Consider the following 12,309-nt stretch of genomic DNA (forward strand, 5'->3'; position numbering starts at 1 on the left):
TTCTAAAACAAGTAAAATTTATAAAATTAAAGTGTTTATTCATTCTAAGTAATAATTATACCTTTGGTCACTATTAACTGGATAGCTTTCCTTTAAGAATTCAGCAAATGTTACAGAATGTAAAATTTTATCATTAAAACTTCAACTTACAAAAACAGCTTTCAGACTTGGTGAGTAGCATTCATTATAAAATTTTATTAAACAGTAATAAAGAGGTAACTGATGAAGACTCTCACCAAACCGGAGTCAGGCTCCTCTGGGCCCTCTTCTCAACTTAGGCCTGACCTTATACTCTGTTCTTGTCCAGCTTAGTTCAGCAAAAATCCTGCTGAATTGGTTTAGTGAAAATCTCTCAGCCTTAGTATCTGATCTGCATCTACATCTGATCAAACTACTGATCCTTCAATATGTTACTATCCTCCTGCCTTCAGCAAGAATTTTATAGTTAGTCTAGCAAGAATCCCCTTGGCCTTGATGTTTCCTCAGTAGTTTTCCATCCACTCTTCCCACTTTGCCCCTTGGATATAAATCCCTACTTGTCCTTACTGTATTCAGTGTTGGGCCTCATCTCTCTCCACTACTGCAAACTCCCCACTGCAGTAGTTCTTTTTAAATAGTCTTCCTTGCCATCTTTAACAAGTGACAAAATAATTTTTTTCAACATTACATCATTTACTATAAAACAGTGACAAGTTTTGCCAATGACATACCAGAAGATGGCACAAGTTTTGACAGTTGAATATCCATTTTTGCAACTTACCTTAACGTTCTTCAGTCCCTTTTCAAAGAGGCTAAGCATCTCAGAGAGTTTATTGTCAGAATGTACATTATAAATGGTCTGGCTGCGTTGTTGAAGCAAACCAATAATGTATTCATTTTCAATCTGCTCATGCATTTTGAACTCCTTGAAAGTAGCATACAAAGACTGCAGAAGAGCACGGAAATCGTTGTTGTTGGAAAAATTGGTTTTAGAAAGCTGAATAAAAATTTAAAAAGAAAAGTGTAATAAATACGTGCAAATATGCACAAATAAAAAATATTCAAATACATCCCTATTCACTTTTGCACACAGCATACTTCCTTTACACTTGGTTAAAGTACAAATAAAAGAAATTCATAAATTAACAAGTTATAATGGTATAATAAAAAGTGCACTAGGCCAGGAAGATGTTGGTTTGCATTCTGGAGGGCTTGGTGATACAGAAAAATGATATGTGCACAAATCACGGTTTCTTTAAATAGAAGAGATTAAACCAGGCCCCTTCTAAACCTAAAATTTCATTACTCTATATGTATGCTAAATACAGGCAGGCAGAAATTTTAAAGAGGGAAACTTGATTAGGTTAAATACAACAGACGGGTAGATGAAAGGGGAAAAGCTACTAACACCACACCTCCTAGACTTGCTTTCTAAAGTATCTAGTAGTCCTAAAATGGAACATAATCTAAGCTGTCTTACTGCCTGTTATGAGCAGGAATGACAGTCTGATGACAGAGCATCAAAACAGATGATATACAAGCTCCTGAAACAAAATTATTCCTACTATACATAACAAAATTCACTATCTTCTATAAAAAGTAGTGTGGATTATGCATTTTAAGAGTCATAGTGAACCAGTTATAAAGTCAGATTCTCTAGGATGGGATACCAGTTCTACCATTACTTAACTGTGTAACCCTGGGTAAGTTACTTTTCTTTCTTTCTTTTTTTGTGAGACGGAGTCTTGCTTTGTCGCCCAGGCTAGAGTGCAGTGGCATGATCTCAGCTCAGTGCAGACTCTGCCTCCCAGGTTCAAGCAATTCTCCTGCCTCAGCCTCTCGAGTAGCTGGGATTACAGGTGCTCACCACCACGCCCGGCTAATTTTTGTATTTTTTAGCAGAGACGGGGTTTCACCACCTTGGCCAGGCTGGTCTTGAACTCCTGACCTCATGATGCACCCGCCTCGGCCTCCCAAAGTGCTGGGATTACAGGCATGAGCTACCACACCCGGCCTACTTTTCTTTCTTAATGTGTTAGTTTAATCTTGATGTTAAATGGATATAATAAAACATCTGTATTTCACATGGTTGTTAGTACTCAATAAACATTAGCTATTATCATTTTGAAAATTAAATATTCATTTTTTATAAATTCATACTTTTTTACTCTATACAAATATTTACTGAGTAGCTATTATGAGGTAGGCACTGTTCTTTGGTACCTGGGATATATCAATGAACAAAACAAAGATTTCTTGCCTTTATGGAGTTTCCATTCCAGTGAAGGTAAATAAGACAATGAACAGTTAACTGCAATACATAATAATCTACAGCAAGAATTGGCAACTTTTCTATAAAAGGACAGATAATAAATATTTTAACTTCTGCAGGCCATGTGGTCTGTAGCAATTATTTACCTCAGCAGTTGTAGCACAAAAGTAGTCATAGACAATACGTAAATGAATGACTGTAGCTGTATTTCCATAAAACTTTATAAACACTGAAATTCAAATTTCATATAATTTTTCACATGTCACAAAATACTATTCTTCTTTTGATTTTTTCCAACTATTTAAAAATGTAGAAGTGATGCTTGGCTCTTAAGCCACACAAAAAACACAGGTAGGATAGATTTGGTTAAATACGTATTATAGATTTTTTTTAAATCATAAGAAATGCCCCACAAGATTACAATAAAATCCATTAGTGGCTAATCTCTGCAAATACTATCATGTATCATTTTTTGGGGGAAAAAAAAAAGGCAAACTTAAAAATAGCCTTAGTAGAAGCAGGGTACAAATCAAAAGAAACCATTAATGCTAGATATTATTTTTTTATTATTATTAATATACTTTAAGTTTTAGGTACATGTGCACAACGTGCAGGTTTGTTACATATGTATACATGTGCCATGTTGGTTTGCTGCACCCATTAACCCATCATCTAACATTAGGTATATCTCCCAATGCTAACCCTCCCCTCTCCCCCCACCCAACAACAGGCCCCGGTGTGTGATGTTCCCCTTCGCACATCCATGTATTCTCATTGTTCAATTCCCACTATGAGTGAGAACATGCGGTGTTTGGTTTTTGTGTCCTTGCGATAGTTTGCTGAGAATGATGGTTTCCAGCTTCTAGATATTATTTTTTTAATGGCAAAAAGTAAACACAGTCAGCCTCCATGGGGATGCAGAAACCACAGATTCAACCAACTGTGGATTGAAAAAGGCTGGGCATGGTGGCTCACACCTGTAATCCCAGCACTTTGAGAGGCTGAGGTGAATGGTTTACCTGAGGTCAGGAATTCGAGACCAGCCTGACCAACATGGTAAAACCCCGTCTCTACTAAAAACACAAAAATTAGCAGGGAGTGGTGGTGTGCACCTGTAGTCCCAGCTACTCGGGAGGCTGAGACAGGAGAATCACTTGAACCCAGGAGGCAGAGGTTGCAGTGAGCCGAGATCATGCCACTGCACTCCAGCCTGGGTGACAAAGCAAGACTCCATCTCAAAATAAATAAATAAATAAATAAATAATAAAAATAAAAAATAACAACAATAAAAAACAATATAACAACTACATACATAGTATTTTCACTGTATTATGTAGTATAAGTAATCTAAAAATGATTTAAAGCGTATGGGAAGATATGTGTAAGTTACATGCAAATACTATGCTATTTTATCTAAGGGACTTGAGCATCTATGGAGTTTGGTATCCACGGGTGTCTTGAAAACAATCTCCCACAAAATAGGAGGATACCAAGGCAAGACTGTAATGCCCTAACATGAGTTAAGAAAAATAATATCTTAAAAGACATACAGGGAATTTTGAATATATTCTCATTAGCTTATTAGAAATTCTTTTAGAATAACACATTAAGGTAAATATTAGTTTCATGCCACAAACTGACAGTCAAATTAACTATAGTAACTATATAAAGAGACTCTAAATTACAGATAGAATCTATATCCAGCTAATCTAGCACAGTAGTTAAAAGCACTGACTCTAGGGCAAGATTGCCTAGGTGTAAATCCATTCTACCAGCAAGTCATTACATTTCTTTGTACCTCAGTTTCTTCATCTGTAAAACAGGGCTAATAATATTAACTACCTCATAGAGTTCTTGTGAGAATTTTTTTGAGACAGGGTCTTGCTCTGTCGCCCAGGCTGCAGTGCACTGGCATGATCATAGCTCACTGCAACCTCAAACTCCTGGGCTCAAGTGATCCTCCTGCTGGCCTCAGCCTTCCAAATAGCTGGAACTACAGGTGTGGTGCGCATCACACCCAGTTACTTTTTTATTTTTTAGAGACGGGGTCTCACTATGTTGGCCAAGCTGATCTTAAAAGTCCTGGCTTCAAGCGATCCTCCTGACTCAGCATCCTGAGTTGCTGAGATTATAGGCACAAGCCACTGCACCTGGCTACCTGTGATAATTTAATAAGTTAATATAAAGAACACAGAATATAAGCCCTACCTAGGCATCTGTAAGCCTTATTTAGTAGACTTTTCTGTTATTAATTCTGTATTCACACCAAAATAAAATATCATTAGAAAGAAATTGGTACAGCCATTATGGAAAACAGTATGGAAATTCCTCAGAAAATTAAAAATGTAATTTCCATAAGTTCCAGCAATCCCATTCCTGAGTATATGCGCAAAGTAAATAAAATTAGGATCTCTAAGAGATATCTGCACTCCCATGTTCAATGCAGCATTATTCATAATAGTCAAGATATAGAGCCAACCTGAGTGCTTGTCCACAAATGAGTAAAGAAAATGTGATATATACGATAAAATATTATTCAGTCATAAAAAAGGAAATCCTGTCATTTGCAACAACATAGATGAACCTGGAAAACAGCTAAGTGAAATAAGCCAGATACAGAGAGATAAATTGATCTCACTATATATAGAATCTAAAGTAGAACTCATAGAAGCAGAGTATGAAAGGTGGTTGTCAGGGAGCAGGGGATGGAGAAAATGGGGAGATGCTGAAAAAAGAACACTAACTTTCAGTTCTAAGGTGAGTATGTTCTGGGGATATAAGGTACAGTATGGTGACTATGGCCAATAATACTGTATTATGTACTCAAAATTTGCTGAGAGTACATCCTCTGTGTCCTTACCACTCCCACACAAAGGTTAATCATTTGTGGTGATGGATGTGTCAATTTGATTTTGGTAATCATTATACAATGTACATGTATATCAAACCATTGCATTGTACACCTTGAATTTATACAATTTTTATTTGTCAATTATACCCCAATAAATCTGGGAAAAAATGATCAACAGATCAACAGATCAAGTTAAATTCTTGGTGGAGAATACAAAATATTTTGTACAACAGGTTGAAGAAATAAGATTTTTATCTATATTAAATCCTCAACATGTTTGTTGATTTGATGAAGTGAAAACAAAGCCAAAAAAAAAAAAAAAGCAACAGAGAGAAAAGTCCTTAAAGATACTACCCAACTCAGTTTTTCTCCACATGAAAAGTGCAAATGTTTTTAACCTGGCATCTACAGTTAGTAAATTTAGCAGTTAAAAGAATAACCAGGGCCGGGCACAGTGGTTCACACCTGTAATCCCAGCACTTTGGGAGGCCGAGGCAGGCGGATCACAAGGTCAAGAGATCTAGGCCAACATGGTGAAACCCCATCTCTGCTAACCTCTACTAAAACTACAAAAATTAGCTGGGCGTGGTTGACAGCTACTGTAGTCCCAGCTACAGCCTGTAGTCCCAGCTACTCAGGAGGCTGAGGCAGAAGAATCGCTTGGATCCGGAAGGCAGAGGTTGCAGCGAGCCAAGATCACACCACTGCACTCCAGCCTGGAGACAGAGCAAGACTACGTCTCAAAAAAAAAAAAAAAGAAAAAGAAAAGAATCAACAGAATATACACAATTTAACTTTTTTGAAATCTGTTTATATAAAGTTTTTAAAATTGTTTGCCTTCACATATAGACTTTATGGAGAAAACCTGGACACTAATAATTTCTAGGACATACAGAAGCCAATGATGTGTGAGAAATTACTCCAGTGTTTTTATATATTTAATTCCTAAAACAACCTAAAAAGTAGATATTAAAATCCTCATTTTACAGACTAACAAACAGAGGCTCAGGAAGAAAATTTACCCCACATCATACAACTAGTGAACAACACAACCGAGACCAAGTCCCTAAAACTCTAACATCTATGACTTTTCTACATACACAATGTTAGTCCCATTAATAAAGCTATCTTTTCAGATCCAAGAGAGTAAATTGTCAGAAAGAACACTTGCTCTAAAGCAACAGTTCTCACCAAGGCAGTAATTTTGCCACCCCCCTACCCATCCCCCAGAGATAAAAGGCAAGATCTGGAGGCAGTTTTGGTTGTCACCACTGGAAATGTACTACTGACACCTAGTGGATAAAACCCAGGGATGTGGCTAAACCCTACAACGCACAGGACAGCCCCCATAAAAAAGAATCATCTGCCTCAAAATGTCAATAATGCTTTGGTTAAGAAATGTTGCTCTAGAAAACTGTTTTTCAAATACTGTTAACCATGACCTTTAGTATGAAATACAGTGCAATCCAGATTCACACACATCACAAACACTTCAAACAAATTTCAGGGAACAGTATTTCCCTCTCTAATCTGTGATGTACTCTAATATTTACTTTTTGGTTTAAATTTTTAATGCCGTTTCGGACCCACGAAAGAGATTTATGACCTACTACTAACAGGTCACAGGACATATTTTGAAGAGCACTCTTCTACAGTAAAATATAAAGGTTCCTAGTGACCTATAAAGTTATATACTCTGATGCCTCACAAATTCAAAAAAGAACTTACATATATAAAAGGACACACATAATTAACAAATAGTAACACGATATCTTCCACATTTTAAAAGGATTTATAACTGACTTTCTTTTTTTTTTTTTTTTTTTTTGAGACAGAGTCTCGCTCTGTCGCCCAGGCTGGAGTGCAATGGCGTGATCTCAGCTCACTGCAACCTCTGCCTCCTGGATTCCAGCAATTCTGCCTTAGCCTCCCGAGTAGCTGGGATTACAGGACCCCGCCACCATGCCCTGCTAATTTTTGTATTTTTAGTAGAGACGAGGTTTCACCATCTTGGCCAGGCTGGTCTTGAACTCCTGACGTCATGATCCACCTGCCTCGGTCTCCCAAAGTGCTGGGATACAGGCGTGATCCACTGCGCCCAACCTATAACTGACTTTCTGTCGCAGACATTCTACAGTGATATATCAAGTATTACAGCCTGGTTTCAAACTGATTCTCAAAAATGGTATGTCACTTAAAGACGATACAGTACATTCAAAAATAGATAAGAAAACGGCATAACAAAAACACATATACTATTCCCCCAAATACATTTTTACTTTGTCTACTCACTCAGACAATGCTTTAATTTAATCAAGGGAGACTTATACTCAGTGAAGAAACCTTAGTAAGTATCCGATCAAATTTACAGATGGAAAAAATGATGACCCACAGGTAAACCGTTTTGCATAAAATCACAGAGCTACCAATAAGTAGCAGAACTAGTAAGGTAATGCAAAACCCATGGGCTTCCGAAGGGGAAAAAAAAATCCTAAGATTAAAATTCAGGCTCTACTAATTACTAGTTGAATGAGTTGGGTAAGTTACTTAACCACTAAGACTGTTTCCTCAACTTTAAATGAAGGATAGTATTTGGCTTAGGTAGTTCGCGAGGATGAAAAGAAACAATGTAGACATGTAGTAAGAACTCATTAAATTCCCTTTTCCTTCTTCCACAGGTCTCAATTCAACATTTTCTCCACTAAGCCAATCTTCTCAAATGCCAGTCAATAAATTGTTACAGGTATGCAGAAAAATGGGGGAGGGGGGAAGGAAAACTGACCATAAAGCTATACTTACTCATTTTTTAAAAAAGAATATATTCAAATTACTCTAAGCTTCTTCCCACTTAAGAGTTTTGGATCATAAAATGTCCTATCTGTATAAATAAATGTATAAATAAATTAAATTCTTTAATAAAAGTAAACAGCACTTTTAATACCCTTACCTGAAAAATTTGGGCACACCTTAAGGCCTCCACCACTTGAGTTTTTAATAACTGGTTTATATATAAGCCTGGGAATCTCTGAACTAACCACATCCTGACAACCACAACCTACTCTTCTCTCAGAAATCAATTCAAAGAGACCACTCCTGACACTTTAATGTGGAGGTGACCATGTAACTCCCTTTGCTCCCACTATATCCTATTTGGATTTCCATCCTAGCATAGACGTTATTACATACTGGACTGTAAACTTTTTGAGAGTAGAGACCACATGTCACATTGCCAACGTCTTTCTGTAGTACAAGCTACTACAGAGTAGACGGTAGAAACTCCAATGCTCACTGACAGAATTAATGGAGTTAACCTTGGAGAACTGGAGAAAAGACTGAGAAATTGAAGTAAAATGGAAAAAGGATGTCATTCAATATAAATATTTATGAACATCATCCCAGTTTGAAAGGTCAGTGAATTAGCAGATTTCTTAGCAGATTGTTCCCAAAAAAGTAGGAAACTACTATGATTTAATATAAAGAAAATTAAACTAGGAATCCTAACAATGACTTGGGTTTCCATCTGAATCTACCACTAGCTGCTTATGTAACCTTGGCCTAGCTAATCTAGGCCTCTAAGTCCCCAGCTATAAAACAGAAATACCTTGTCTTTACATAACTCAAAGCACTCTTGTCTGGATAACAAAGGTGAAAAACCTTTCCATAAAACTTTTTACAAATGTAAAAAGAAATCCATGGGCAAAGTATTAAATCGGGTATTGTACAGCAATACTTAAAATGGTCTAAGACATACATCTGTCAGCTTTTGAAAATTTATTTTCTCATCCTATTCACCTTTACACCTAAAAAATAAGTAGACTAAGATAACTATGGAATACATTATACTAACTGGCTTAAGCATGTAAGTGGTTTACTTGATGCTAGTAAATAAATGGATGCTTCTAAAATACACTGTACTTGAGAAGTTCAATATTGAAAATAGTAACTGACTTCTTTATAATAACTGGGCATTCAGAGCCCAAATTTGTACAGTGAAATAACTATTTTGTACCTTTTTAGTTTGAGCATAAAAACCAGTTCTCATTTTGTATAGTTTTATTGTAAACTGTTTGGTGGGATATCCTTGGTCTATTCAACCAAAGGATAATGGCAAAACGTGAGATGATAAATGAATAAAAACAAACAAGGTACTCTTCCGTTAATTCCTTTAAGATTACTGAACCATTACAAAATACTTATTTTCCACTCTAGCTCCCAAAGGACATCCTAAGAGAGATTTCCATTGGCTCTCAGTATCAAGAAGAAATGCGGATGTAAAATTCCTATCAGTTTCTTTTTTTCCCTAAATCGCCTCAGTCTCAGTTCAGAAAATTGGACTTTTAATATTCGTGATAAACATATACAACAATCTCATTAACTATATCTAATTAATTCAGAATTAGTAATAATTTTGACTTACACTATGTCAAATTCAAAATGCTTTATTAAACCAGTTATGCAAGTGGGAACATTACTGAAAAGACTTACTTGGCTCAGATATTTTGTAAAAAAGCAACTGCATTTTCAAAATTTCTTCAAATACTCTCAACCACCAGGAAGAGACACAGAAAAAGAGTGACTAACTTCTTGAAAATTTTAAAATCAGGCTGGCTAGCCTTAGTCTGCAAGTAAATTAAATTGTGATTCTTTATTTTGGGAGGTCACAATCACCTGGAAATCGATGAAAGCTACAAACCCCCTAGGAAAATGGACACATGCACAAAATTTTCCGTATAATTTCAGGTGATCCTAGGCTACCTCTCCACAGTCTCAACTTGAGAGAAAACCTTGGATTCTGTTAGTCTTCACTTCCACTTTCGCTTTTTGAGACCATTTTTTTTTTCTTTCCTGCTATTAAAGAATGGTGTCTGAATGAACGATATTCAAAAGCCAGAGAGGATAAAAACACTACAATACTGCTAACTAAAAAATTCAGGGATATACCCTTTTGCTTAATGGCTTAACCATTCCTCATGCTTCTCCTAGATGAGTGGTTCTCACCCTCAGCTGCATACTGCACTCAAATGGAGAGCTTTTATCATTTATACCTGATGTCTGGGTGAAATCCTAATTTTAGTGACCTAGACATCAGGACTTCTAATAGTTTTTAGGTTAAGGCTAATAAGCAACCAAGGTTGCAAACCATTGTCCTAGACAGTCCTGGTGTTTCCAACTACATGCGAACTGGGTATTTCTAAATTTTCAGAATGGAGGGAGGGAGAAGATGGAGTGCTAAGATTTGAAATTCAACGTCACTGCTTTAAATTGCTGGTCTTCAGTGTGGCCTAGCAGTGAATACCCTGGGCATCCTCCAATCGCCTGGCTGAGCTATGAAACACCCCTCTTTTCTGTAGACAATGGTTCTGCATAATGCTACGCAATTTCTGAGAATTCCTAAAAGTTGATTTCTATGCTTAAACAGTAGTCATTTGAATGCTTTATTTAGTTGGAACATTTCCACAAGAAACGGGACTGCCTGAGGTTTGCAGATATCCATGACTTTCCCCAACATAAACTGACAAATACGTGGAATGTTAATATTGTTTTAAAATCACTAGCAAAGGGCCCTGAACCATCTCCACAAAAGTGCCTCTTCAGCTTATGCTGCACCAATTATGAGCCCAAAATGGTTCTCACAGTTAAACCAACTTTTCCTGAGGCCCCCTTTATTCGAGCTCATGTAAAGAAATCCAAGAGAGAATTGCTGTCTTATAACAAAATCTACATCCAGTAAGTGTTCAGGGCCATAAAAGTTGCAAGGAAAACGATAACGACACATGAAGAGTGACGGTTCTTCAGTTCTAAACTTGGCTTTTCTCCCAAATCAAACCAGTGAAGAAAGCTGGGGGTAAAAGGAACCGGGTAGCTGGGAGACGCTGCAGTTCCAGCCAGGAAGCCAGCGAGAGCTTCAGAGGATGGGTGGGTGTCTGCACGGAGAGCCCCGAACAGGCCCGGGGGAGTGACGGGGGACGGGAACAACTACTCGGGGCAGATGGGAGTCCACAGCAGGTGGCCGGCTGGGGCACCCAGGGCTTCGAGGAGGTAGGGCCGCTCTCCTTAGAGGCAGCAGCGGGAGTCCCAGCGCCGCGGTGGGGCCCGCCCGAGGGTGGCCAGTGAGGCCAGTAGCGCCCCTCCTCAGCCGCCAGGCCCTCGGCAGGGGACGCCGCCCGCCCCGAGAGCACGTCCGAGGCGGCGGCCAGGCCGGCTCTGCGAGGGCCTCGCAGCGGGCGGGGAGGCTACGGGAGCGGGCGGCGCTGACAGCTGCGCAGGCGGCTACTCGCGCGGCGACGGCACGGGGCTGCGGGCGCGGCGCAGGCCAGGCCGCCCCAGGAACCCAGCCCGCTCCCCATCGCCGCCCGCACCGCCCACAGCGGGAGGCTCGGCGCTCCGTTACCTTGTCGCAGTAGAGCCCCACCAGCTGCTTCATCCGCCAGTGTGGGGCGGTGAAGACGTCCACTTCTTCAGGGAAGGGCGCCATCGCCACTGCCTCAGCCTCCGCCTCAGCAGCCGCGGCCGCCGCCTCTCCATAGACACCCTCGCCGCGGGGCAGAGGCGGCGCGCCCCCTTGCGCATGCGCCCGCCCCGTCGGCGCGCGCGCCCGGTCCGCTTGGCCGGCGGGGACGCGGGGGCGCGCAAGCCGCCGCCATGCGGTCCCTACGGCCCACGTGACCGGGCGCGCGCAGAAGCTCGCGGCTTCTGCTTCCCGCCCCCACTCTTTTCGTTTCTTATCGTCTTCATAAGCCGCAGAAAGAACCCAAACCTTTTCCCTGTTTCTTCCACTACATGAAAGCACAGTATCTGAGGGTAGGGGAAAGTCGTTTCAGTGGCGCTCTCGGCGCTTCTCCCGTTGCTGCCCTGCCCACCAGGCCTTGAGGAGAGGCAGCCAAGCACAATGGCCGCGGTCAGGGCCGCAAGCTCTGCCTGTGCCCACGCCCCGACGCCTGCTTGGCCTGGGTGACCAATGCGTCTGGCCGGGACCTCCAGAGCTGCCCTTCGCCTCCCTGCGATTGGCCCGTGCCAGATTTTTCCTGGGGCCGAGCGCAAACCACCCCGCCCGCCAGTCAAAGGCCGGGCCTGGCTCCCGCCCAGCGGTTGGTGAACCAGGGCTGCGGGCTCTGAGAGCTTCGGTCTCAGGGGCGGCAGCCCGCAGCGAGCGCGGGGCCTGGGTGCGAGGGGCGGGGCAGAGACCGCGAGAGAGAGGCCTGGTGAA

General features: G+C 40.5%; 2 protein-coding genes across 4 annotated transcripts in view; one reads left to right on the top strand and one right to left on the bottom strand.

Annotated features, from left to right (window-relative positions):
• CC2D2A (coiled-coil and C2 domain containing 2A) overlaps window positions 1–7,998 on the top strand; it is a 184,876-nt gene extending 176,878 nt beyond the window's left edge. Inside the window, exon 37 of the mRNA XM_063663536.1 lies at window positions 7,781–7,998. Within this exon, the coding sequence (XP_063519606.1) occupies window positions 7,781–7,807 (27 nt within the window). The 3' untranslated portion in view covers window positions 7,808–7,998. The remainder of the gene's footprint in view (window positions 1–7,780) is intronic.
• FBXL5 (F-box and leucine rich repeat protein 5) overlaps window positions 1–12,103 on the bottom strand; it is a 49,252-nt gene extending 37,149 nt beyond the window's left edge. The window contains exons 1-2 of one of the 3 annotated variants that reach the window (XM_054485972.2): window positions 11,494–12,103; window positions 761–976 (exon numbers count right to left, since the gene is read on the bottom strand). In XM_054485972.2, the coding sequence (XP_054341947.1) occupies window positions 761–976; window positions 11,494–11,577 (300 nt within the window). In that variant the 5' untranslated portion in view covers window positions 11,578–12,103. The remainder of the gene's footprint in view (window positions 1–760; window positions 977–11,493) is intronic. The other 2 variants (XM_063663539.1, XM_063663540.1) reach the window with 2 other exon arrangements.
• Between the last annotated feature and the right edge of the window lie 206 nt (window positions 12,104–12,309).

Source organism: Pongo pygmaeus, chromosome 3, assembly GCF_028885625.2.
Source record: "Pongo pygmaeus isolate AG05252 chromosome 3, NHGRI_mPonPyg2-v2.0_pri, whole genome shotgun sequence".
NCBI classification, from domain to species: domain Eukaryota; kingdom Metazoa; phylum Chordata; class Mammalia; order Primates; family Hominidae; genus Pongo; species Pongo pygmaeus.